The sequence below is a fragment of the Physeter macrocephalus genome, chromosome 18 (genome assembly GCF_002837175.3).
Source record: "Physeter macrocephalus isolate SW-GA chromosome 18, ASM283717v5, whole genome shotgun sequence".
NCBI lineage: Eukaryota > Metazoa > Chordata > Mammalia > Artiodactyla > Physeteridae > Physeter > Physeter macrocephalus.
Window position 1 is genome coordinate 5,754,458 of NC_041231.1, and position 25,180 is coordinate 5,779,637.

The 25,180-nt window shown below is 59.8% G+C and overlaps 2 protein-coding genes across 5 annotated transcripts in view; both read left to right on the forward strand.

The window, feature by feature from the left end:
• Positions 1 to 17,483, forward strand: part of PODXL2 (podocalyxin like 2) — a 41,173-nt gene extending 23,690 nt beyond the window's left edge. The window contains exons 3-8 of one of the 3 annotated variants that reach the window (XM_024117267.3): positions 4,467 to 5,188; positions 5,832 to 5,906; positions 11,550 to 11,706; positions 12,054 to 12,115; positions 14,804 to 14,983; positions 15,635 to 16,017. In XM_024117267.3, coding sequence (XP_023973035.1) covers positions 4,467 to 5,188; positions 5,832 to 5,906; positions 11,550 to 11,706; positions 12,054 to 12,115; positions 14,804 to 14,983; positions 15,635 to 15,847 — 1,409 coding nt within the window. In that variant the 3' untranslated portion in view covers positions 15,848 to 16,017. Of the gene's footprint in view, positions 1 to 4,466; positions 5,189 to 5,831; positions 5,907 to 11,549; positions 12,116 to 14,803; positions 14,984 to 15,634; positions 16,018 to 17,434 lie in introns of those variants that run through there. The other 2 variants (XM_055079787.1, XM_055079786.1) reach the window with 2 other exon arrangements.
• On the forward strand, positions 16,281 to 25,169 carry ABTB1 (ankyrin repeat and BTB domain containing 1). 2 transcript variants are annotated; one of them, XM_055079789.1, is made up of 12 exons: positions 16,281 to 16,442; positions 17,493 to 17,555; positions 17,645 to 17,700; positions 18,558 to 18,702; positions 18,860 to 19,019; positions 19,110 to 19,155; positions 19,400 to 19,513; positions 19,607 to 19,725; positions 19,960 to 20,055; positions 20,157 to 20,324; positions 21,077 to 21,277; positions 21,343 to 25,169. In XM_055079789.1, the coding sequence occupies exons 1-12, from the start codon at positions 16,387 to 16,389 to the stop codon at positions 21,547 to 21,549; spliced, it is 1,431 nt and encodes a 476-aa protein (XP_054935764.1). In that variant the 5' UTR covers positions 16,281 to 16,386; the 3' UTR covers positions 21,550 to 25,169. The 2 variants fall into 2 exon arrangements, with proteins under 2 accessions (XP_054935764.1, XP_028334734.1); XM_028478933.2 differs by having other exon boundaries at positions 19,418 to 19,513.
• Positions 25,170 to 25,180: the final 11 nt, after the last annotated feature.

Consider the following 25,180-nt stretch of genomic DNA (forward strand, 5'->3'; position numbering starts at 1 on the left):
GTGTTTTTCTGTCTTCTCATTTTGCTTCTCTTACTGTGTTTGGGGTCTCCTTTTTGCAGGCTGTAGGTTCGTAGTTCCCGTTGTTTTTGGTGTCTGTCCCCAGTGGGTAGGGTTGGTTCAGTGGGTTGTGTAGGCTTCCTGGTGGAGGGGACTAGTGCCTGTGTTCTGGTGGATGAGGCTGGATCTTGTCTTTCTGGTGGGCAGGTCCACGTCTGGTGGTGTGGTTTGGGGTGTCTGGCCTTATGATTTTAGGCAGCCTCTCTGCTAGTGGGTGGGGTTGTGTTCCTGTCTTGCTAGCTGTCTGGCGTAGGGTGTGCAGCACTGTAGCTTGCTGGTCGTTGAGTGGAGCTGGGTGTTGGTGTTGAGATGGAGATCTCTGGGAGATTTTCGCCGTTTGATATCACGTGGAGCTGGGAGGTCTCTTGTGGACCAGTGTCCTGAAGTTGGCTCTCCCACGTCAGAGGCACAGCACTGATTCCTGGCTGGAGCACCAAGAGAGCCTTTCATCCACATGGCTCAGAATAAAAGGGAGAAAAAGTAGAAAGAAAGAAAGAAAAAGGATAAAATAAAATAAAGTAAGATAAAATAAAGTTATTAAAACAAAAAATAATTGTTAGGAAAAAAATTTTTTTTAAAGTAAAAAAAAAAAACGGACGGATGGAACCCTAGGACAAATGGTGAAAAGCAAAGCTATACAGACAAAATCTCAGACAGAAGCATACACATGCATACTCACAAAAAGAGGAAAAGGGGAAAAAATAATAACTCTTGCTCTCAAAGTCCACCTCCTCAGTTTGGGATGATTTGTTGTCTATTCAGGTGTTCCACAGGTGCAGGTACATCAAGTTGATTGTGGAGATTTAATCCGCTGCTCCTGAGGCTGCTGGGAGAGATTTCCCTTCTCTTCTTTGTTCCCACAGCTCCTGGGGTTCAGCTTTGGATTTGTCCCCGGCTCTGCATGTAGGTCGCCTGAGGGCGTTTGTTCTTGGCCCAGACAAGACTGGGTTGAAGGAGCAGCTGATTCAGTGGCTCTGGCTCACTCAGGCGGGGGGAGGGAGGGGTGCGGATGCGGGGTGAGCCTGCGGCGGCAGAGGCCAGCATGACGTTGCAGCAGCCTGAGGCGCGCCGTGCGTTCTCCCGGGGAAGCTGTCCCTGGATCCCAGGACCCGGGCAGTGGCGGGCTGCACGGGCTCCCGGGAGGGGAGGTGTGGAGAGTGACCTGTGCTCGCACACAGGCTCCTTGGTGGCGGCAGCAGCAGCCTTAGTGTCTCATGCCCGTCTGTTAGCCGCGGCTCGGGCGCCTGTCTCTGGATCTCCTTTAAGCAGCGTTCTGAATCCCCTCTCCTCGCGCACCAGGAAACAAAGAGGCAAGAAAAAGTCTCTTGTCTCTTCGGCAGCTCCAGACTTCTCCCGGACTCCCTCCCGGCCAGCCGTGGTGCACTAGCCCCTTCAGGCTGTGTTCATGCCGCCAACCCCAGTCCTCTCCCTGGGATCCGACCGAAGCCCGAGCCTCAGCTCCCAGCCCCGCCCGCCCCGGCGGGTGAGCAGACAAGCCTCTCGGGCTGGTGAGTGCTGGTCGGCACCGATCCTCTGTGGGAATCTCTCCGCTTTGCCCTCCGCAGCCCTGTCGCTGCGCTCTCCTCCGCCGTTCCGAAGCTTCCCCGCTCCGCCACCCACAGTCTCCGCCCGTGAAGGGACTTCCTAGTGTGTGGAAACCTTTCCTCCTTCACGGCTCCCTCCCACTGGGGCAGGTCCCGTCCCTATTCTTTTGTCTCTGTTTATTCTTTTGCCCTACCCAGGTACATGGAGAGTTTCTTGCCTTTTGGGAGGTCTGAGGTCTTCTGCCAGTGTTCAGTGGGTGTTCTGTAGGAGTTTGTTCCACGTGTAGATGTATTTCTGATGTATCTGTGGGGAGGAAGGTGATCTCCGCGTCTTACTCTTCCGCCATCTTCCCCCTCTCCCCGACCAAGTTCTTACTTCTATTGAAGTAAAACATTTTTGTTCTTCTTGTTTTATGGTGTAATTGTCTCTTGAATCTCTGAAGATGTTAATGATCAGTTCTTCAAAGTGCTTCTTTCTTGAGAAGATTAGCCCTTCTCTCAGAGGCCAGTTGCTTTGCTTTCTCACCCTCATGCTTTTTCCTGAGCGTGGCTTTCCTCAAATGTCTTGTGAATCTTGACTGTTCTTCCATGTTTGTACAGGTGGTACTAGATTGCTCAGTTTTAGGGGCTGTCATGGGTTTCTTCAGCAGTTCTGTGGTCACTGTCCCACCAGAAGGCCTCACCCCAACTGCTCTGTGTGGGGAACAGGTCAGCTTCCCTACAGAGTGTGTGCAGGGGTGGAGGAGGGGAAGATCTTAAATTACTAAGTCTCTGCTGCCCTGAAGAGTATAATTAACAAAAGTAGGGTGGTGGACTGTTTTAATTATTCATTTAAATGTTATAGTGGGTGTTCAGTGTTCATTCAGCTTCTAAAAATCATACTTTTTCTTATGAAAATTAATAATTCTTAGAGCCCTCTGGATCCTTGTTCTAAGTTGAACAATTGCTCTCTAGGCCTGCTTCCCAGCTTCTGTCCTGAGATTGATTTTCATGACATTTCTGTTATATTTCTTGATTTCCCATGTCTTTTTGGATTTCTTGGAGAACTTCCTTAATTCATTCTTTTAGAATCTGTGGATAAGAAAACCTTTAAGTCCTTACATACATGACAATGTCTTTATTTTGTAATCACTTTTGAATGATAGTTTAGTTGGGTATAAAACTCCCAGTTCAAAATAAGCTTCCCTCAGAATTTTGAACACGTTTTTCCCTCCTGCAATCTAGTGTTATTAATTAGAAGCTTGATGACGATTTGATAATCTGTTTCTTGTTCCTTTATAGGTAGCCCTCTGAGAGTTGGACTGTCGTGAGAATGAGGCTAGGTGTGAATCTTTTATGATTCACCTTGTTTATTACCTTTCCAACATGAAGATTCATGTTGTGAGGCCTGGGAACTTTGTTTGGCTATTATTCTCTCCATTTTATTTCTATCTTTCTGAAAATCATATTGGCTAGTTGCTAGACTTCGTACATTGATCACCTGTATCTTTTAGCTTTTCTTTCCTTTTGCTTTTGCTCTGATGACTTTTCCTTGATTTTTCTTCTAGCTGTTCTATCGAATTTTCACATTTAAACAATTGAGTTTCAGTTTCCAAGAACTTTTCTTTTTTAAAGATTACTTGATTTTCTTATTAGCCTGTTCTCATTTTAGGGATGCAATATTTTTAGGTCTTTCTGAGGATACTCATTAGAATTTTAAAATTATCTTGTGTTCCCTGAGTTTTCTGTTCTGTGTCCTTGCTAACGCCACAGTAGTTCTCTCTCCTTAATTTTGATGGAAAGAGAGCCCCCCTCCTCCACTGCTGACTTTTTCTGTGTTTATTTTGGCTGAGGGGTTATCTGATCTTACGATCTCATCTGCTTTCCATGTTCCCAGAAATTTATCTAAATTTTGTAGGCTTTCATTTTGACAGTGAAAAAAAAATTTTTGTCATTTGACAGAAATTTGGGAGGAGGAGAATGAGCAGCTCAGTCACCAGCCTAGACCTTTCCCAGCCCTCTCAGTTCTACGCAGTATTTCAGAACTGTCTTTGATATTTATCATTTTGAAACAAAATGGCAGCCAGTAACAGTTGCTACCTAGATATAGGTTCTGATAATTGAATGAATTTCCAACAAAACTGGTCTGTGCTTTTCACGTGTCATTATCCTGACGGGGCCTGGGATGTGCTGAGAAGCCAGATGTCCCGGTCTCCAGGAGGCCTCCGTATTCTGCTTCAGAGCGTTGTTCCAGGTATGGCAGGGAGAGGAACCTCCCCTTCCACCCGCCGGCAGTGGCCCCGTGAGTGCTGGAGGGCTCCAGACGCTGGGTGGGCTCAGCCAGTGCCCCTCTCTGCTCTCCCAGCATCTTCCATTTCCCAATCGGGACCTGATTTACAGAATAAGAGCACTGGCTAGGGACAGTGGTGGTCATCTGTGATCAGAGGGCTCTCAGACTTCGTTGGGGGGTTTCACCTGGAAGACCACCCCCCCAGCCCATTAGAAAAGGGGTGAAGGGTCGTGATGGGGTCTCCTGGGGAGAGCCTAGACAAGGCACCGCAGGGACCCCGTGCGCCACATGTTAGCGGGCCACCTCCGGGGAGCGTGTAGGCTTTGCACCTTCCCATGTTCGTGGGACTTCAGTGGCAGATTTGTGTCGTTTTATTCCCATGAAGGAAGTGAGGACCGGCCTGGCCCTTGTCCCCCGAGTCTGTCCCCAGCAGTCCAGCCCATTTCCCACTCCTTTCCCACATGGTCAACTGTCCAACCTCCCCCCTCTTCCCCCGAGGGCCGGCCTCACGGTTCTTTTTATCATCCATTCAGCACGTGCTCAGCAGATCGACGAACGATGAAGCTCGTGAGTGAACTCTCCATCTCTGTCTGTAGATTACGGTTTTCCAGACCTGACTGAGAAGGCTGGTCCCATAGAGGATACCGGCCAGAGTCAAGAGGGGGCGAGCCTCCCGTCTCCCCTGCCCAAGATGAGCCTAGTGGAGCCACCCTGGCACGTGGTCCCCGGAGAGGAGGAAGAGGAGGAGCAGCTGCTGCCTGTGACCAGATCCCAAGAAGAATCCCGAAGTCAGGTCCGCGGCTTTCCTCCCACCGGCAGCAGCCAGAGCGCAGGGGCCCCCGCACACCGGCACGAGGAGTCTGGGGACCAGGCCTCCTCGGGTGTGGAGCTGGGGAGCAGCATGGAGCCGAGCCGTTCCCCGCCCACAGTCGCCCCAAGTCCAGTGACCCTGGGGGGTCCGGATGTGGCCGACTGGGGGGCAGGGGGCACGGCGCTGCCCGCCACAGGGCGCGGGCTAGAGTTGGAGGCCCCTCGGGAGCCCAGTGAGGAGGCCGCTGCGGGAACAGCTGGCTCGGCCGGCCGGCTGGGGGAGGGACCGTCCCCGGCCTCGTTCCCTCAGACAGACGCTCCCAGCGGGGCTGAGGCCTCAGACGAAGACCCCACGCACCCTGGGGCCTCAGCCTCTTTCTCCCTGGCCCCTGGAGACGTGGAGCTGACACCTTCCTCTGCTGCCGTGGGACGAGAAACCCTCAGCCAGCTGCCCCAGGAAGGGCAGACCGCCGACGCCCCGTCTAGAACACCCTGGGACTCCACGCAGGTAGGAGAAGGTGCTCGCGGGCTGCCCGGCCATGCCCAGCTCGCAGCATGGAGAGGGCTCTGCCGGGCCCCGGGACAGCGGGTGGATCCCGGGCAGAGCTTTGGGGGGCGCGGCTCGTGGCCCAGCAGTGGGCATCCTCTTCACGCTGAGGTGCACGGGCTCGGCACCCCCGCCCAGTCGTCATGGGTTTGGGCGCCCTCTGCTCGTCACGGCCGCCGAGGGTGGGTGCTGACAGTGCTCTGGCCACCCCCACCTCCACGCCCCCAGTCCCTGTGCAGTTGCCCCTGCTCTCCTCCTCACCCGCCCACCCCGACACCAGAAGGAAAAGGGGGGGGCCCAGGTGGTCAGCTGTGCGTCTGGCCCACAGGCATGCCACCGTTTGCCCTTCAGAGCCTTACCCACGAGTTTGCCTTCGAAAGCCTCTAGGTCACAGCCCCTGCAGCCGGGCCCTGGGACACGGGTCCCGCCTCCGCCCCCTGCAGACATCGGGTTTGTGAGCCTTGGCCGGGTCCTGGCCGTGTCACCTTGCGGAGGCTGTCTGCCCTCACCCAGCTGTCATACCCATGCCTGGCCTCGCCCTTCTAGCTTCTCAGAGGGTTCCGTCCGCCCTCCCTCCAGATGCCCTGCTTATTTCTTTGCACAGGTGATCTGCAAAGACTGGAGCAACCTAGCCGGAAAGAACTACATCATCCTGAGCATGGCGGAGAACGTTGACTGTGTGAGTGCTGGTGGCGGGGCCAGGGTGGGTGGCCTGACCACCCGGGGGGAGCCAGCTCCCACCAACGTCTGAGAAAAGAGTGCTCTCGGATTTTTAAATCCCCAAGGCTCTTTGTGCTTGGCCCCCTCCGTTTTTGATTCTGTGTGTGATGTCGTCTCTCTATGAGGATATTGAAATTGTTTTTGAAAGAGTTGTTTTCTCCCTGTACGGGATGCTTTCCCCATTTGTTAGTTTTGTTCTCAATTTTCCGCACGTGTCCTCTCCTCAAATGTCTGGCGGCGTTTGTCTGGTGCTGTTTAAGGAGGGCCAGCAAAAGCTGGTCGAAGCTTTGAGCCTGGGGGTGGGCTTCACTGTAGCTTCTCCGGAGGGTGGTCTGACTGCCCATTTCATTTGAAAATTTCTAATGTCAGTGTCTTTAGGGCCTTCCTCTTGGGTGATTAGATTCTTGGAAAAAGGAACTTCTGTTCTTCGGGGAGGGTATGGGGCTGGCCACCAGGGTTCTGGGAGCAGCTTGGGAGAGGGCTGTGTTTCTGTGTTAGGACACATGTGCCTCACGGGTGAGTTCATTCACCTCACCCATTCGCAGTGTGAGCCCCTCCCACAGCTGGATCTCGTGCCCTCAAGGTCAGAGACCCTCTATTTTACCATCATTAAAGAACAAGCTTCCGGTCTTCTACAGGGAGAAGGGATGTTTGTCAGCTGTGCGGTGTCAGGGGGAACTAGGGATCCATTGCTTCTTCAGCACACTCTCAGTGTGGTCCTGTGCTGGTGCTGTTTCCATTCTCTCTCCCAGAGGGAGCCAGTGCTGCGTATCCAGAGCATTGGGCAAGTTGGACGGGAAGTCTGGTTGCTCCTCAGCTGTCCCCGTCTGGCTCAGCATCTGGCTCTCTGGTTCTTGCTGAATTGGGAAGCTCTTAACTCACCCATCCGCTTCCGGTTATCACATGGCTGTGGCTCTTGTCTCCTCTGCTGTTGTTGTGGTTTCGTCTTTGTGGTTTTAGACCTTAAAAAAAAAAAAACTTCCTTCTTGTTGAGTGTGTTTGGGAGCAAAGTGAAAGTACATGCACACGTTTAATCCAAAAGTCACCAATGAGGTGTTCTCTTTTTCCCAGCATCTTTATAAAGTGATAGATTGTAACATCATTGATGTGCTTTTAATCCAGGGCAGGTATTAGTCTTACTGATGTTCGCTCTGTTAACCGGAAATAAAGCACGACGTAAGGGCTGTGAGTCGAGTTTATGCAGTGTCTGACTGAGGACAGTGGCCTGGGAGACAGCCTCTCGGGTGGACGAGCCAGGATACACGTGAACTTCGGTGAAGGGGATGCGCGCAGCGGAGGCCTCAGGGAAAGGTCACTGTTGGCCTTGAGGACCAGATGTCTCAGTTAATGATTTGAGTGCTTTTCTGTGTGTGGGACAATGCAGGAGTCTGGGGTCAATGCCATTCTTCCTTAGTATACATTTTAACTCTCTGGGGGCCCATATATCCAGACACAGAATGCTTCGTCCTGCATTCCTCTCAGAGTGTAGGTCAGCGACTGCAGTGGCTTAAGACTTGATCCTTGTGGGACCGAGTGGCCTACAGCCCCATCTTTGGCCGGTGAAAGCCTCAACTCGGAGGCGGCTTCTGAGTCCTTTTGACCAACCTTTAGTGTTTGAGAGTTTCCCTGCTTTCTGTGCACGAGGATGTTCCGGGCTGTTCTTGAATGTTCCCTTCCCCGGACACGGAATCAACATTCTTCAAGGAGCCCTCGTGGCTTTTATGGGGACTTGAGACTCTGGAATTTGGGGTGCACATACTTGAACAATGAAGTCTAAAGTTAATGTCTCTGTTCTCATCCCAAAGAACACACAGAAATTAAAATGCTTTCATTTTGCTTTCCCTGTTTTTGTCTGGTTTGTTTTTCTCATTTAATACTTGACATCCACCTAATTAGTCAATATTATTTTTTACGGTGGATTTTTTAATTGTAAAAAAATCTAACATAAACTTTATCATTCTAATCATTTTTTTTTTTTTTTTTTTTTTTGCCATATGCGGGCCCCCCCACAGCCGCGGCATCTCCCGTTGCGGAGCACAGGCTCCGGACGCGCAGGCCCGGCGGCCATGGCCCACGGGCCCAGCCGCTCCGCGGCACGTGGGATCCTCCCGGACCGGGGCACGAACCCGCCTCCCCTGCATCGGCAGGCGGACCCCCAACCACCGCGCCACCAGGGAAACCCCCATTCTAATCATTTTTAAGTGTACGGTTGTGTTAAGTATGTTTACATTATTGTGAAACAGCTCTCCAGAACTTTTTCATCTTGCAAAAACTGAAAGTCTGTCCCCATTAAACAATTCCATTTCCCCCCTCTCTCAACCACCCTTCTACTTTGTGTCTATGAATCTGAGTGCTCTGGGCCCCTCATATTAGTGGGATCACACAGTATTTGTCTTTTTGTGACTGGCTTGTTTCACTGAGCATAATGTCCTCAAGGTTTGTACCAGTTGTAGCAGGTGTCAGAATTTCCTTGCTTTTTAAGGCTGAGTGATACTCCATTGTGTGGATGGACCACATTTTGTTTATCCGTTCATTTGTTGATAGACACGTTTCAGCTGTTGCGGATAATCCCGCTATGAACTTAATGTACAGATATCTCTCCCAGACTCTGCTTTCAGTCCTTTCGGTATATATGCAGAAGTGGAATGCCCAGATCATCTGGTGATTTCATCTCTAATCTTTTGAGGAACTGTCATACTGTCCCCTGCGGCAGCTGCACCATTCTACATTCCCCCCACAGTCACTTGGAGGAGTTGGCGTGTAACCTCAGGGCCTGGACCGTAGCAGGGGCACTGGGGCCCCTGCACTGGGAAAAACAGTGTGACGTGCAGGGCGGGTCACCTGCCCAGGAGTCAGCAGGGAAGACAGGTCACACCCTGAGCGTGCTACACTCAAGGGGCGCCCTCATGCCCCACGACGTACAGCCAGAAAAGCGCACGGGTCAGAACGCGTGCGGCGCGGCGGGCTGTCACGTCAGGACACGGAACGCAGTCGGCAGCCCCGGAGGCCCCTCTCACTCTCCCTTCCAGACACTGTTTCCTCGAGGGACCCATCTTATCGACTCGTAATGCCTTGAGTTAAGTTTGCGTGCTCTTGAACTGCGCACAGGTGGCACGGCTGAGCGTGTAATAGTCTGCCTGGTGTTCTGTGCCCCAGCATCGTGCTTCTGAGGCTCAGCTGTACCGTGGCGTGTGTTGCCGTGTGTTCACGCTCGTTCTCTTTATCCCTTTGGCTGCTGACAGGCGTTGGGGAGCTTCAGTTTCGGGTGTTGTGGCTGTGCTGCTCTGGAGGTTCTGGGACCTGCGCTTTGGCGGGCGGGCACCGGGCACATTCCCACAGGTGGCGCCGTGGGGTCAGCGTGTATGCGTACGTTCACCTTCGCTGCCCAGCGACTTTCCACGGTGACTGTGCCGGTGACCGCGGCAGCGCCTGGGTGCTCCGGGGCTGCCGTGCCTGCCGGCCCTCGGTGGTGTTTTTCATTTCACCCGTTTTGCGAGGTATGTGGCATGGTGGCATCACTTTGTGGTTTTACTTTGCATTTCCCTGACGGTGAGCAAAGTTGAACAACTTCTCGTGTGTGTTTTAGCCTCTTTTTGTCAAGTGCCTCATCAGATCTTTCGCTCATTTATCGACTGGGTTATCTGACTTTTTATTTATTGATGTCTGTAAATCATTTATATGTCCCGGATATGAAACCTCTGTCTCGTATACATATTGTAAATGTTTTCTCCTACTCTGTGGGGTGCCTTTTCACCCTCTTAATAGTACCCTCTGATAAATGGAAGTTCTTAATTTTTTTAAACTTACTTACCCATTTTTTCGTTTATGGTTAGTGGTTTTGGGTCCAATTTAGAAATGTCTGCTTACTCCAGGGCCATGCTTGTTTCTAAAAGCTTTAGATCTGAAATGCATCTGAAATTGACTTTGGTGTATGGTGTGAAGTACGAGTCAAGGTATGTTTTTTCTTTTCTGCTGAGATATCCAGTTGTCCCAGCACCTATGATTGAATAAGTATTTTCAAGCCTCACAGTAAGCCCACGGATTTAGGACCGATGCCCACATTTTCAGATGGGGAAACTGAGGCTCGGAGCTGATAAATGGCAGAGAACCAAGATTTGAATCCGTATTTGATTCCAAAGCCAGGGCTTTTTCCTCAGGCCACTGACACTCAGTTCCCATCTACAGAATAAATGCTATGAAATACCTAGTCATCAGACCCTCCCAGAACTGACTTAAGCCGGGCAAACACCCGGACCCCGAAAATGGGGGTTGTGCGCAGGTGGTGGAGCACAGGGCTTGCAGCCCGCGCACAGACGGGGAGGCGCTGCCCCGAGGAGGGCTCAGGCACCGTGCCCCTCCCCGGCACGCGCACACGCGCGCACAGGGACGGTGGCGGCCATTTCAGGAGCTGGGGCTTCCCAAGCCGCTTGCTCGGGCCGTCTCCAGGTAGCAGCCTTCTCCCAGGTGTGGAACTGGACGGGCTTCTCTTAGGCTGCGGAGCCTAATGCTCGTGAGAGCCTGCCCTGGGCGCTTGCCATGGCAACAAGGCACTTCATCACGTCGGTAGCATGACAGCCACGCTCCTTAGCTTGGGCCCCGGCAGAAAGGAGAGCCCACGAGGCTGGCCCGGAGAGACGCCGGTGTCTCATGGGCTGAGACGCCTGGCTCGCAGTCCCGCGGCTGGGAGCGCCGGAGGCAGGAGACCACGTACAAGAGGGAGGGGCTGCTGGGGGCCAGGGGTCGGGGGGCCCGGCCAGAGGGGAGGGCCTCTTCCCAGATGGGCCAGGAAGGGACAGTGATGGGCTGGGAGCCAGAGGCAAGGCCTCCTGCCCCATGCCGAGTTCCTGTTCAGTGCCAGCCTCTTGCTTTTGTTTTTAAGTTGTGTAATTACCTGTGTACAAGCCGAAGGAAATCTAAGCAGCACAAGGGTGTCAGACAGGAAAGAAGTCTCCTTTCCCCTTCTCCTGCCCCGCCCTGCTGCCAGGGCTCTACCCTTATGGCCGTCTCTGCTAATTCTCCTGGTCCCCGCCGCACCCTGCGAGGACGCAGACGTCTTTTTTTTTTTTAATCTATTTTATACGTATTAGTATATATATGTCAACCCCAGTGTCCCAGTTCATCCCCCCCCGCCGCTGTCCCGCCTCGGTGCCCACACATTCGTTCTCTACAGCAGACTCTTTCTTGACTCCCCAGCTTTGAGCCCTATCTCTCCAGTGACAGGCGGAGGGGAGTTTGGGGAGGATGCCTCCCGCCTCCCCTCCCGTTTTGGTGGCCGTATGGACGCGCACTCTCTTGTCCCCCCCCCCCACACACTCGTTCCTCGCATGACACGTCTGGACCCTCAGGCCCCACGTGAGTGCAAGAGGCCAAGGCAGGAGGGGGCACCTGGACACCTGCAGGGACCAAGTGGACTCGGGTCTTGCTGTGCCCACTGTCCCCCGAGGCCAGGCTCACAGCCTCCTCCGCGGTCCCCAGAGCTCCCTGAGCAGCCCCTCTGGGCAGCCCGCTGGCCTTTCCCGGTTCAGAGGGGCCCTGGCCTAGAGGCTGGGGTCGGGGGGCGTCCCCCCTCACCGAACGCGGGCCTTTCTCTCTGCCCTCGTAGGAGGTGTTCCGGCGGCACCGGGGGCTGCAGCTCCTGGCCCTGGTGGAGGGGGCGCTGCCCCGCCACGGCCGTGGCCGCCATGGGGACTGGCACATCTCCCTGAGCAAGCCCAGCAAGGAGGAGCGGCACCTGCTGATGACCTTGGTGGGCGAGCAGGGTGAGCGGGGGCTGCGGGGAAGTGCACAGAGGCTCGGGGAAGGCAGGCTGAGCCCTCACTGGACTCCCTGGTTCAGGGCTCAGCAGGGCCCCCAGGCTTGGGTTCTGGAGAGGAGGAGGAGAGTGCACCCTGGTCGGGAGGGAGGCGCAGGCCCATGTACTGTGTGTGGTGGCTTCCGGAAGCCACACCCACCACAGGTGGGCCAGCGGGCGGGCAGCAGGTACAGGTCGTGGTCTGCGTGGGCTCCAGGCTGGGGAGCGAGGCTCGGAGGCTCAGACCGGGGTTCCGAGGGTCAGGAGCCCGAGCTCCTCTGCGGCCAGGGCTGCGCTGACGGTGCGTTTCCCCAGGGGTGGTGCCCACTCAAGACGTCCTCTCCGTGCTGGGCGACGTCCGCAGGAGCCTGGTGGAGGTAAGAGCGCGGCCGTGCTCCCGGCACCCCTAAAACTCTGGGGCGGGGCTGCCTTCCCTGAGGCGTGAGGGCCTGCGTGGCAGGGTGCAGCCGGAAGCAGCTCTGGACAGCTCCCGTCTCCGGTGTCTGAGGCCCAGCTCCTGAGGAGCACGGAGCTACCAGCTGCGGTGCGTGCGACCTGCGACAGCAGGCGCAGACCCAAGCCGTGGAAGGAGCTGGTCAGGCGAGGACGCAGAGGGAGGGGCCCCCCGAGGGGATCTTGGAGGGGAAGCGGAGTTCTCGTGGATGGCGGAGAAGCGCCACGTCTGGCCAGGAACTCGTGCAGAAGCCTGGTGGGTGGGGAGAACGTGGCGCAGTTCCCAGAGGCACAAAAGTGTCACCAGGCACTCCCCACTGAGAGTCGCAGCGCTGGGCCAGCGCGAGGGCCCCGGGGCGGGGCGGGGCGGGGGGGTGGGGCGCGACCCGGGCAGTCCTCCGGCCACCTGGCCGGCCAGGGATCTGGGCTGAGGAGACAGGCCGGCCGACCTCTGCTCCAGATCCACCTTCCCCAGAGGAGGAAGTGCAGTTCCTCACCTCCCTTCTTGAGGACAGCCCGTGTCCTCCAGGCCCCGTCCACTCACTGGAATCCAGGGGCCGCATCAGTCCCCTTAGTTCTCAAGAGCCCTGCAGTATTTGTTTTTTTGTTTTTATTTCTTAGTTTGTTTATCTTTGGCTGCGTTGGGTCTTAGTTGCTGCACACGGGCTCTCTCTAGTTGCGGCGAGCGGGGGCTACTCTCTGTTGTGGTGCGGCGGCTTCTTATTGTCGTGGCTTCTCTTGTCGCAGAGCACGGGCTCTAGGTGCGCATGCTTCAGTAGTTGTGACACTGGGGCTCAGTAGTTGTGGCTTGCGGGCTCTAGAGCGCAGGCTCAGTAGTTGTGGCACACAGGCTCAGTAGTTGTGGCTGGCGGGCTCTAGAGCGCAGGCTCAGTAGTTGTGGCACACGGGCTTAGTTGCTGCGCGGCGTCTTCCCTGACCAGGGCTCGAACCCGTGTCCCCTGCATTGGCAGACGGATTCTTAACCACTGTGCCACCAGGGAAGCCCCTTGCAGTGTTTTTCGTTTGTTTTTTATATATTTATTTGGCTGTGTCGGGTCTTAGTTGCGGCATGAGGGATCTTTAGTTGTGGCATGTGGGATCTAGTTTCGTAACCAGTGATCGAACCCAGGCCCCCTGCATTGGGAGCGTGGAGTCTTAGCCCCTGGACCACCAGGGAAGTCCCTCGAGAGCCCTCCAGTGTTCGTTGACAGAGCTGAGGCACCCGTGCCTGTGGGCCCCGCCTCCTCCTCTAGTCCACGCCAGGCTGGGGGTGGCCTCCGTGGTGGTTTGCAGCTTTTTGATAAGTGTGCTGAGTGCCAGACTGGGTTTCCTCACTCGGCCCTGAGCACCACCCCGGGGTTGTACGCAGTAAATAAGGCCCCCTGTTGAGTTACTGTAGGTGCCCCATTTAAGACGGGAGCTGAAACCCAGAGCAGGGAGGTGACTTGCCTCAAATGGCACAGCTAGTGCGTGGCTGAGCCAGGCTTTGGACCAGGCCTGAGAATGAAGAGCCTGGGCCTTTCACCGTGATGCTGTACCTACACCACCTGGGTAGCCATGGGGGGCCGGTCCAGTTGTGGGATTTGGGGTTCATGAACCCTGGGGGGCTGGTGGAAAGTTGGGTTTAACCTTTTTTACAGACCCTTCTGCTTCTTCCCTCCCGTGGGTATTCTGGCTTTACCGGACGTGTCATTACGGGCTGATACGGCCGAAAAGCATGCTGGGTCTTTGGACATACATTAGTGGGCAGATTTAGCACGTGCATTGGTGGTGAATCTAGCAGGAGAACTGGGCCTTGATAACTTAAAAAGTGAATAGAGAAAGTACTGGAAATATACAGCTGGTTCACAGGAAGAAGAGCTAATACCTGGCTTTAGAAAGGGGGACTCCCAGGTCTCTGCGCCGGAGCCAGTGGACGGCACCCTCACCCTGGCACCTGTCATCTGGTGATGGCACCTCGCCTTTCCTGCTTTCCTCCACCCGAGATGCTGATTGTGGAGAGCGTCTGCCTGACCCGGTGGGGACAGAGCAGCCACTTGGCCAGAGAAGGCCGCCCACTCAAGACAGCCTGCAGTGTCGGGGGTGCTGGGCAGCTAAATGACATTGGTGACACTCCAGGGGGAGAGGGAGGAAGCTGGGAGACGGGGTGGCCGAGGACGTGCACCCTCTCTGGCCTGCAGTAGCCACGGTGATACCGGGACAGCCCTGCCCCCCAAGGTAGAAGCTGTGTTTGCCATTCCTTGCGGGGTGTGGTGGAGAATGTCACAGCTGCTCGTGTCCTTTTTCAAGCTGGTGGGGACAGTGGATCGTGACTGCCAGCATGGGGCCAACCTCAGTGGGGGGTTAGGGCCACCAGCAGGTGGGTTTCGGGCCAAACGTCGCCTGCAGCAGGGTCAGAGCCACTGCGGGCTTGTGAGGAGCCTGGGGACGGAGGCGCCCTCAGGCCGGTGGGGTGGGGGTCGGGCAGGGTCCTCGCCGAGCACAGGTCCAGGCCTCTGAGGGAGCGTGTTCCAAGCCTCTTCCCCGTCCCTGAGCTCCAACCCCAAGGGCCCTGTGGGGAGCCCTGGCGCCCTAGGATCTCGGCTAAGGAACCGGGCCCCTCCCGCCCCCAGATTGGCATCCAGAACTACTCCACCACCAGCAGCTGCCAGGCCCGGGCCAGCCAGGTGCGCAGCGACTACGGGACGCTCTTTGTGGTGCTGGTGGTCATCGGCGCCGTCTGCGTCATCATCATCGTGCTCGGCCTGCTCTATAACTGCTGGCAGCGCCGGCTGCCCAAGCTGAAACACGTGGTGAGCGAGCGCGGAGCCCAGTGGGGCGGGGGCTGGGCCGCGGTGGTGCCAGTGAAGGGGCGCCCAGCAGGCTCAGGCGCCTGAGACTCAGTGTCCTCCTCTGCCGGTGCGGTGACTGCGGGTGAGGCGCTAGTGCAGGGCCTGGCCCCCGTTGCCCTCTGCAGGGCGCAGCCTCGCGTTCGGTGCTGGAGGTGCGGGAAGTGGGACGTGGGCTGCACCCGCAGGGCCGCTCCTGGCCGCAGCCCCTGCTGGGGGTGGAGGGGGGCCTTGCAGGCCCGGGCTCCTGTGGATGCCTCACCAGACGGGCCCTGGCTTGGGGTCACGAGGAGGCTCCAGCAGCCTGGCAGCTCCCCCAGAGGAGGGGCCAGCGCACAAGGCTCCTGTTTCCCATGAGTCCCTTCAGAAGGGGTGGCTGGTGGTGGGAGGGGGGTCAGATGGTGCCAGGGAGGCCCCGGGTCTGTGCCGTGCGAAGGGTCAGTAGTCATTTTAAGAAAGGGGCTGAGCTGTGGAACCAGAGCCGAAGGGGCCTGCGTCCATCAGGGCCCGCTGGGGGCCCCTGCGTGCGGTCTCGCCGGCCTGAGGACCGGTGAAGGGGTGATGCGGGGGCGGCGGGGGCCCGGCGTGCTCTCCCAGCGGCCCCTCCCGCCGCAGTCGCACGGCGAGGAGCTGCGCTTCGTGGAGAACGGCTGCCACGACAACCCCACGCTGGACGTGGCCAGCGACAGCCAGTCGGAGATGCAGGAGAAGCAGCCCAGCCTGAACGGCGGCGGCGCCGTCAACGGCCCGGGGGGCTGGAGCGCGCTCATGGGGGGCAAGCGCGACCCGGAGGACTCGGACGTATTCGAGGAGGACACGCACCTGTGAGGGGCTGTGCCCCGCCCGGCCCTCGCCGCGGGGTCCCTGCTTTCCCCCGACTCACGACGCACCTCGGCCCCGTCCCCGTCCCCACCCGACGCCCCGAGGGGCTGCCCCGGGACCCCATTAAAGCCGCCCGGAGAGCACGCCGGGCCCCGCGCCTCCGCCTGCGCGACTGGTTCTTGCGCCTGGGGGCGGAGTGGGGGGGGGGACAACGTGTGTGAGGAGCGGGGGCGGGTGGACTAAGGGGCGGGGCGGGGAGGGGCGGGGCGGGGCGGGCTCATCCCGGGTCGGTCCTCCGGGCGCCAGGCGCCGCTGCAGAGCGGGCGGGAGGGGGGGGGCGGGGGGGGCCGGGGCGGGGAGGGGCGGGGGGGGGCGGGGCGGGGAGGGGCGGGGCGGGGCGGGCTCATCCCGGGTCGGTCCTCCGGGCGCCAGGCGCCGCTGCAGAGCGGGCGGGGCGCGGCGCGGCGCGGCGTGTTTATATCCGGCGGGGCTTCGCCGCTGCCCGGGGTCGCCGGGCCGGGGTCGGGGACGGGGACGTCCGCGCCATGGATACCTGCGACCTGTTCTCCAGCTGCAGGAAGGGGGACGTGGGCCGAGTGCGGTGAGGAGCCGTGGCCCCGAGAGGGTGTGAGTGGGCCGCCCGCGGAGCGCCTGGCCGGGGTGGGGGACGGGGGCGGCCCGGGCGCCGAAGCAGGACCGCCCCGGTCCAGGCAGCTCTCTGTGCGGGGGCGCGGGGGTCGGGTGCTGGCGTGACTCTTTCCGGGGGTCCCGGAGGGGAGGACTGCGACGCGGACGCCCGGAGGAGGCGGAGAGGGGCAGAGAGAAGAGAAAGGTCCGGAGGTCAGACCCTGGGGGCAGGCCTGGGACGCCCCCGACGTGGCTCCTCTGATGAGCTGCGGACCCCGCGCTGGGAACGCCTGTGGCCCGGAACCAGTCTCTGGTTCTGAGAGATTCGGGAACTCCTAATTGCGGTTGAAGCAGCCCGGGTGCTGCAATCGCCGTCTCCGCGGGCTGCATGGGGAGGGAGGGGCTGCTGATGTGGGTTATGAGGCACCTGTTTTCCTTCCCCCATCCCTGGGCCAGTCGGGGACTTCCTGAACCCCGCAGCTTCCCCGGGCTCCTCCCCAGGGTCGGGTGACACCTGGGAGTGAGTTGGTAGCCCCCAAAGTGTGGTGCACTCTGAACTGGGTTCTTGTCCATCACCACCCTTGGTGGTCTCCCCTCACCCGAGTCTCCTCTGCTGCCTTGTTTCCTGACTTCTGCCTTCTATAATCTGTCCATTTTTCGTTTCCACGCTGCCAGGACGCCTGCAAGTCTCCTGGTGGTCCTGTCCATCTCCAGTCCCCCTGACCTGGGAAGGCCAACCTGCCACCCCATGCAGCGCGAGGGTTCGGGCAGAGGCAGGGCCCCACCCCCTCCTCCCTCCCTCCCTCCCGCCTTCAGCCCAGATGCTCGGCCTCTTCAGCTCTGGGGCCTCTGACACCCAGGGTCTCCCACAACCACACTCTTTCGTGGTTCCCTTGCCTTAAATGCCTGTCCTGGCTCTGGTCTCTGCCCTCACCTGGGGAGGCTTCCCTCCTTCCCCTTCCGCAGGTCTCCTCTCCAGACCCCCAAACCTGTCCTGACCCAGGCTCTGACCTCCCCTGCCCAGGTACCTGCTGGAGCAGCGAGACGTGGAGGTGAATGTGCGGGACAAGTGGGACAGCACCCCCTTGTGAGTGCCGGCGGGGGGCAGGGGGGTTGGTAGGGCGGGCAGGGCCTGCAGGCCTGACAGCGCCCCTGCCCCGCCCACCGCCCCCTCAGGTACTACGCCTGCCTCTGTGGACATGAAGAGCTGGTGCTCTACCTCCTAGCCAACGGTGAGCGCGTGGGGCAGGGCAGTGTGGGGCGGTGGACGCGGGCTGTGCCCAGGGGTCCTGGCGTCCCCTCTCAGTCCCGCACCCCTTCAGCAAGTGCCCTGAGGTCTGCCCTCAGAGCCGGTTCTCGCCTCGGCTCCCCAGCCCCAGGTCAGCATCTCCCTGCGGCTGCCCCTCCCTGTCCCCTACTGTGTGTTGTCCTTAACGCGGTGGGCATGCTCCATGGCCAGCGTGACCCACTTCCTGGCCTGAGTGGCTTCCCCGCCGCGTTTCCCATGAGCTAGAGAACCTGGCCTGCCCTGAGCTGCTCCGTGACGGGCGCACCCCCGCCAACGCTCTGCTGCCTCCCCACGTGCCCCTCAGGGCCTTTGCGCTTGCTGTTCCCTCTGCTCAGAAGGCCTTTCCCAGGTTTTGGCATGGCTCTCGCTCACTTCAGGCCCCTGCACCTTGTCTCTGCCACAGTGACCTTCCACGGCCTCTCCTGTGGCAGCTGCCACCACTGTCACCCTTCGTCTTGCTTAGCTTTCTTTCAGAGCACCTGACATCATTTGCTAATCTGTGTATGTCTTTCTGCCCCCAGGAACCTCAGTTAGGTGAGGACGGGGACCCTTCTGCCTAGGGTGTGTCCCCAGGCCACCAGTGCATAGATTAGGGCCAGCCTCCAAGCCGTCTGTTTTGTGTGGTGTGTGGCGCGTGCCTGGGTCCTGGCGGGGAGGATGCTGGGGCGCGAGCAGGCCCAGGGCGACTTGGGCCCCGTAGGTGGGGTGGGGACGGGGAGATGCGCCTCTCCCCCAGGCCCCTCCCCAGCTGTGGCGGGCAGCCCCATGGCCCGGCTGATCGGGCAGCCCTGCCGTCCCCAGGAGCCCGCTGCGAGGCCAACACCTTCGATGGGGAGCGCTGTCTCTACGGGGCACAGAGTGACGCCATCCGCCGGGCCCTGCGTGACTACAAGCAGGTGACGGCCTCCTCCCGGCGGCGGGACGACTACTACAGCTTCCTGCTGCGGTGAGACTAAGGGCGAGACGGCCCTGCACAGGGGGTCTGCGGCGGGCGGGGCGGGCGGGGCGGGCGTGGGGCTGAGGGCTCTCCCGCTGGACGGGAGGAGGGGCAGTGGGGAGGCTTGGGGGGCGGCACTGCCGAGCACCCCCTCCACTGCCCCCAGCCTCCTGGAGCAGGGCACCCACAGCGACGTGGTCTTCTTGGTGCACGGGAAGTCCTTCCGGGCACACCGCTGCGTCCTGGGCGCTCGCAGCACCTACTTCGCACGCATGCTCGACACCAGGTGGAAGGGCAAGAGTGTCGTGGTCCTCAGGCACCCCCTGGTGCGTCCCTCCCGGGGACGGCGAGGGCAGAGGGTGAGCAGGGGCTTTGGGTTGGGTGGCTGCCTCTGACCTTGTCTCTGCCTGCTGCAGATCAACCCCGTGGCCTTTGGGGCCCTTCTGCAGTACCTGTACACAGGTGAGCCCTGGGTTTGGGTAGGGAGGGGCTGCAGCACACCCAGACGTGGCTTCGGGGCCACTTCTTCTCTCCTGGGGCTCATCCCCTGGGGTGCAGGGTGGTTCCAGCCGCCTCCTGGGCTGGCTTTTCCCACCCGCAAGGGAGCCCTTCTCGTCTGTCCCGGGTCCTGTAGAACTCGGGTGGTCGGGGGAGGGACGGCCGCGGGGCAGCCGAGGGTCCCCTCAGGCTCTGAGCCTCCCCCCAGCACTGCACCCATACCCAGGCTGCGCGGACGTCGGTGTGGAGCATGTCGGCGACTGTGAGCGTCTGGCCAAGCAGTGCCAGCTGTGGGACCTGCTCGGCGGCCTGGAGGCCAAGTGTGAGTGGGCGTGTCCAGGCCTTGGGGCCCGGGGCCTCAGGCAGCAGCTGGCGGGCCGCCCGGCTCCCTAAAGCTGCGTTCTCCTCTCCATAGTGGCTTCCGAGCCAGGCACGAGTGTGAAGGTGCTGGCCATCGAGCCCCCCCAGGCAGACCCCCGGTTGCGGGAGGACCTGGCCCTGCTGGCCGATTGTGCCCTGCCCCCCGAGCTCCGGGTACGCGCAGCCGCCTGGGCCGGGCTTGCGGGTAGGGGGCGTGCCCGGGGATGGGGCCGCCCGTTGCTGCCCTTTTCTGAGCCGGCCTGCTTGCTTTAGTCGTCTTGTGTCTAAGTCAACACACGGGGCAGCAGTCGTCCTCCAAGATGAGCTAGGACGGGCTCCTGGCCGGGGCCGGCTGCTCGCCCGTCTCCTGCCTGCTCTCACGGCACCTGCTCTCCTGTCCCCCGCCAGGGTGATCTTGGGGAGCTGCCCTTCCCTTGCGACGGCTTCAGCAGCTGTCCTGATGTCTGCTTCCGAGTGGACGGTTACAGCTTCCTCTGTCACAAGGTACCAAGTTTTTGCCCTCCGGACCCCCACCCCTGCCTCAAGCCCTGGGCCAGCTCCTCCAGGCACAAGTCTTGGCCCGTCCTGAGCCCAGCCTCCCACAGGCCTTCTTCTGTGGCCGCAGTGATTACTTCCGGGCCCTGCTGGATGACCACTTCCGAGAGAATGCGGAGCTGGAGGCGTCAGGTGGCCTCCTGGTCATCACCCTGCACGACATCTCACCCGACATCTTCACCCACGTGCTGTACTACATCTATGGCGACCACACCGAGGTGTGTGCACTGGGCAGGGGTGGGGGGAGGTACACAGGCCACGTCACCACGGGGCTTAGAGGGAGCGCCCAGGTCTGGACTGGCTCCGAGAGGCCTGTTCTCTCTCAGGCTGGAGGGAGTGTGGCTCCTGTTTAAACTTTTCTATCAGGTGGCGGGGCCCTGGTTCCAGGGCAGGAGTGAGTGACGAGACTCATGGCATGAGCGCCTGGCACTTGGAGACAGAGCGCAGTCACCTGGGGTCCCCCAGTTTTCCAGCCCGGGGGTGGCCGGGGACAGTCACCCTGAACTCCTGCAACAGTGGGGAGCGCTGGCCTCGTGCGTCGGGGTCGGCGCAGGGCCCTTTGGCTGCCCCGAGGCGGCAGGTGAGCGCTGCCTGCGTGCGGCTCACTGTAGTAACGTGGTGACCGAGGAAGGGGGTTTGTTTCTTGTTTCTCTGCGGTGAGCGCCCAGGGCAGGGTTATTAGCACGCTTCCTCCCAGAAGGGGTCAGTGGGCCCGCAGGGTCCCTGTCACAGCTGCTCCCGGAGAAGGGGGTGACGGCCAAGCAGGTGCCCCTGCCTGGACTGGGTGGGTGGAAGTTGCACCCGGCTTCCCTCGTCCTCTGGAGGCCGTGCCTGCCACAGCAGGTGGGAAACATGGGCTCTGGCTGCGGGGCTCAGGGCAGAGCTGGCCTGCAACGTGAGCCCCTGGCTCGGCCCGTGGACCCCATTCTTAAGTCTCGGGTGCCCTTCCTCACCTCCGTTCTCATTGCAGCTGCCTCCCGAGTTGGCCTACGACGTGCTGAGCGTGGCCGACATGTACCTGTTGCCAGGCCTGAAGCAGCTGTGTGGCCGTGGCCTGGCCCAGCTGCTGGACGAGGACAGCGTGGTGGGCGTGTGGCGCGTGGCCAAGCTGTTTGGCCTGGCGCGCCTGGAGGACCAGTGCACGAAGTACATGGCCAAGGTCATCGAGAAGGTGAGTGTGGGCCCAGGGTGGCTGAGGGTGGGCGACAGGCGTGCCCTGAGCCGGCCTGTCCACAGCTGGTGGAGCAGGCAGACTTCGTGGAGGCTGTGAGGGAGGAGGCCGCGGCCGTGACAGCCCGGCAGGAGACGGACTCCATCCCGCTGGTGGACGACATCCGCTTCCACGTGGGCAGCGCAGTGCAGACGTGCAGCGCCATGCAGCAGGCGCAGCAGCAGCTGCGGGTGCTGGAGGACCTGCTGGTGTCCATCGGCCTGGACTGCTGATGGCTGCACGCGTGGCGGCGTGTGAGCTTCGGGCATCGCCGTGCCGGCAGGGGGTCGGGGGGCTCCCCTCCTCTTTGGGGACCTTGGGATGCGGCCTCTCCCGCAGCACAAACCAGCCCCAAGGCCCTGGGGCTGGGCACCGCTCAGGGAGGCCTGGCGGGCCGTCTCTTAGGGCCTCCCTCCCCCATGCCACCTGCTCCTGGCACCACCTCGCATGTTTTTTTTTTTTTTCCTGGGCGGAGGGGGGCAATAAAGCTTGAATTCACCGTGGGAGCCTGTGTACCAAGGACAGGGTTGGGGGAGCTCGGGTCAGGGCCCCGCGTCTGGGGGTCTGAGTAGGCAGCCCCCGTGATGACCAGACTCCCCTTGGGGACAGGGTTCCCCCTTGGCCCTGGGAGGTTTTGCGGGGCTTGAGGTCACTTACTGAGCAGCTGCTGCTCATACCAGCCTGCATTTTGGAGAGCAGGGCCCCAGCTGAGCGGACCCCGCCCGGCTCCCTCCACCCGCCTCGGCCACTGGCTGTGGTGCGTATCATCAGTCCAGGGGGTGCTGAGGATGGAAGCCACTGTTTTTTTCTTCCCTCAGCCCAGGGCCTGCTGCTAAGTGAACAACAAACACTGTTGTTGAATCAAAAAAATTTCCATACATTTTACTGGGAAAAACTAAACTATAGGCCTTCTATTCCCATTGCAAGATCCCGACATTTTTCACATTGGGAAACACAGACCAACCGCTAACAAACAGAGTAAGCAGAAACAGAAAAGAAAAACGGCTTGTGTATAAAGTGGAGTGTAGGGCGGAAGAGGGCCTGCCGGCGGGGCAGGGGCCACAGGCAGACCGTGCTCTGCTGAGTCCTGGGGGACTGGAGGAAAAGACAACCAGGAATCCTGTTTTGAAATGTCAATATTTGGTTTATCATTAATTTTAATTTAAAAGTAAAATACTACATTAAAATACTGCTTATTTTGATTACTAAGATTTTTGGTGCACCCTTACGTAAGTTGTGTGCCCTAGAGGAGTGCCTCCCTTGCCTTGCCCTAGTCCTGGCCCTCACCCAAAGATACGCTTGTTTTTAACCCATCCTATAATAATATTCTCCGCACCTGCAAAAAAAAAAAAAAAAAAAAAAAAGACATGGCATGTGTTTGCTCCTCTACCTGGAAAATTCCTACATAGCTTTCAGTGTGTCCGCCTCACTGCAGCAGAGTGAGGTGGGGTGAAGGTGCTATCAATCACAGAGTTAGGAGTGCTCTTGCCAGGGCTAGGGGCAGCCTTAACTAACTCCTGGAGCGTCCTGCTAGCATAAAAATGTCTCACGTTGGTAAAAGTCTGAAGCACAGCCTCAGGCAGGGACTTCTGAGGGAAGGGGCCCTGGAGCCAGGAAGCTGCCCTCGGGCACTCCAGCCCCCCACCCGCCCCCGCCAGTGGCTTAGTTCTCGAGTCCCATCAGCGCCCCGCACCGGGGTGGTCACCACCTTCACCTCGGCGAGGCAGCGGGTGTCCTGCACGGGGGCTGGGGACCTGGGCTGGAGCACGTCAGAGCCCCAGCACCCTTATCGGTCTAAGTGGGAGCGGCGTTAGCAGCCACCAAACCTGGTGAGAGTCACGCGGGGTCCGGAGGGAGCCCCAGCAGAGGTGGGGTGGGGCTCAGCCCGCGGAACCCCGACGTGAACTTGCCTTTTTTCTGGAAGACGGGACGCGAGAGCAATTCCGGGCACACGGGGTAGCCCCTTCTCACCTATGGAGTCTTGGAGATGGACGCTCGTGTTCTCCTGACTCCTCGGCCCTCGAGCTAGTTGTCACCCAGCCTCCACAGTAGCCGCGGGTCGGTCTCCGGGTCCCCCTCCTGCCACCTGGGCCCCAGCTGGGGCCCTGCCTCACCTCCAACTCGCTCTCACCCGCCCTGTTGGCATCTTCCAGGTGGATGCTGAGCCCAGGTCTCCCCTCCTGGAAAGCCCAGGGTGCATGCGTGGTTCCTGGGCACACCTGCCGTCTCTGACCTCTGTGCCCTTCCTTTGCTGTGGGCGCCTGGCTCGTTTCCTAGCTTCCCTGCATTTAGCCGTGGCCACGCCCAGGTCCTAGATGTGAGCAGCAGCGGCGGCAGATGGCAGATGAGGTCTCTGGCTTCGTCCCTGAAAGCTCACCCTGCCCCTTTCCCTCCCTCCCTCCCTCCCTCCCAGTGGGCTGGGCTGAGGGTGCTGCCCACGGGCCGGAAGCCCCACACTCGAGACAGGGCAGTGAGGGGCGGGGCGGCTGCTGCTCGCACCGGCCTCCATCTGGTCCCGGCCCTGTCCTCTCCCCCAGGCTGCAGACTCCCTCCGGCCAGGGCGGCGGCGGGCTCCCCGCTGTGGCTGGTCCCGGCCCTGCACCCCCACCGCAGGCTCCCGCTATGCACCGTCCCGGGCGCGGGGCTGCTGCTGCAGATCTCCATCCCTCGGAGTCCCCGTTCTGCACCTACCCCGAGCCCCAAGGACATGCGCCCTCCTGCTCCCTCTCCCGCTCACCTGCTCTCCCCTGCTGGGCCGGCCTGGTGCGCCATCGTCCCTCTCCCTGCCCCACCAAGATGAGGCAAGCTGTGTCACCCCGTCCTGGAAGGCCATGGGCCACCTGCCACGTGATGGCCCTCGGCAGGAGTCTGTGCTCCGTGGGGGCTCCCAGGAGGCAGGGACAGCCCAGAGAGGAGGACGCTGCCCACAGTCAACTCCCTGAGGCTCGGGCTGCAGGAGGAGTGTGGGCCTCGGGGAGGGGGCCGTCCTTCAGGTCTACGTGCCACCCAGGGGGCCTCTGCACAGGGGACGGCCAGCTCTGGCCACCCCATGGGACCTACCCCAGAAGGGTTGAAAATTTCATCACAAGTCACCTCAGGAGAGCAGCTCACCTCCTCTCACGAGTATACCAACATCACAACCACCTGCTGAACAACCATCCGTGGAAAAGACCAAACCCTACCAGAAAAGTTCTTCTACAGCTAAAGACGTAAAGAAGGAACGACGACGAGACAGTAGGAGTCCCTTACCCCCAGGTGGGCGACCCACACACTGGAGAATGATGACCCTGCAGAGGCTCCCCCCGCGGAGTGAGAGCTCTGAGCCCCACGTCGGGCTCCGCCGCCCGGGGGTCCAGCACCGGGAGCCCCCAGAGCATCTGGCTGTGAAGACAGCGGGGCTTGACTGCAGGACGGGGGAGCAGAGACCCCACTCCTGAAGGGCCGCACAGAACCTCACACGCACCAGGACCCAGGCCAGAAGCAGGGATTCGATGGGAGCCTGGGCCAGACCTACCTGCTGTTCTCGGAGGGTCTCCTGCAGAGGTGGGGGGCGGCCGAGGCTCACCTGGGGACACAGACGCCCGTGGCAGATACCCTGGGGGACTTTCGGCCCGTGAACGCAGCAGCTTCTGCTGCTGCTGGGCTGATAGCTCGGCCTGGGAGCGCCAAGACCAAGCACCACCCAACAGCCTGCAGGCCCAGTGCTCGGAGCCCCGGGCCAAACAGCCCCCTGGGCAGGGACAGAGCCCCACCCGTCAGCTGGCAGGCTGCCTTGGGACCTGCTGAGCTCACAGCGGCCTGGGACACGGCCCTGCCCACCAGTCGGGGCGAGGCGCAGCTCCACCCACCGGGGGGCAGGCACCG

What these genes read in the sequence shown, in the direction of transcription:
- ABTB1 (XM_055079789.1), top strand. Translation starts at nt 16,387, where the DNA reads ATGGATACCTGCGACCTGTTCTCCAGCTGCAGGAAGGGGGACGTGGGC. An exon ending in TGGTCCTCAGGCACCCCCTG is followed by an intron (nt 19,020 to 19,109) that starts GTGCGTCCCTCC and finishes TGCCTGCTGCAG; the next exon opens with ATCAACCCCGTGGCCTTTGG. An exon ending in CCCTGCCCCCCGAGCTCCGG is followed by an intron (nt 19,726 to 19,959) that starts GTACGCGCAGCC and finishes GTCCCCCGCCAG; the next exon opens with GGTGATCTTGGGGAGCTGCC.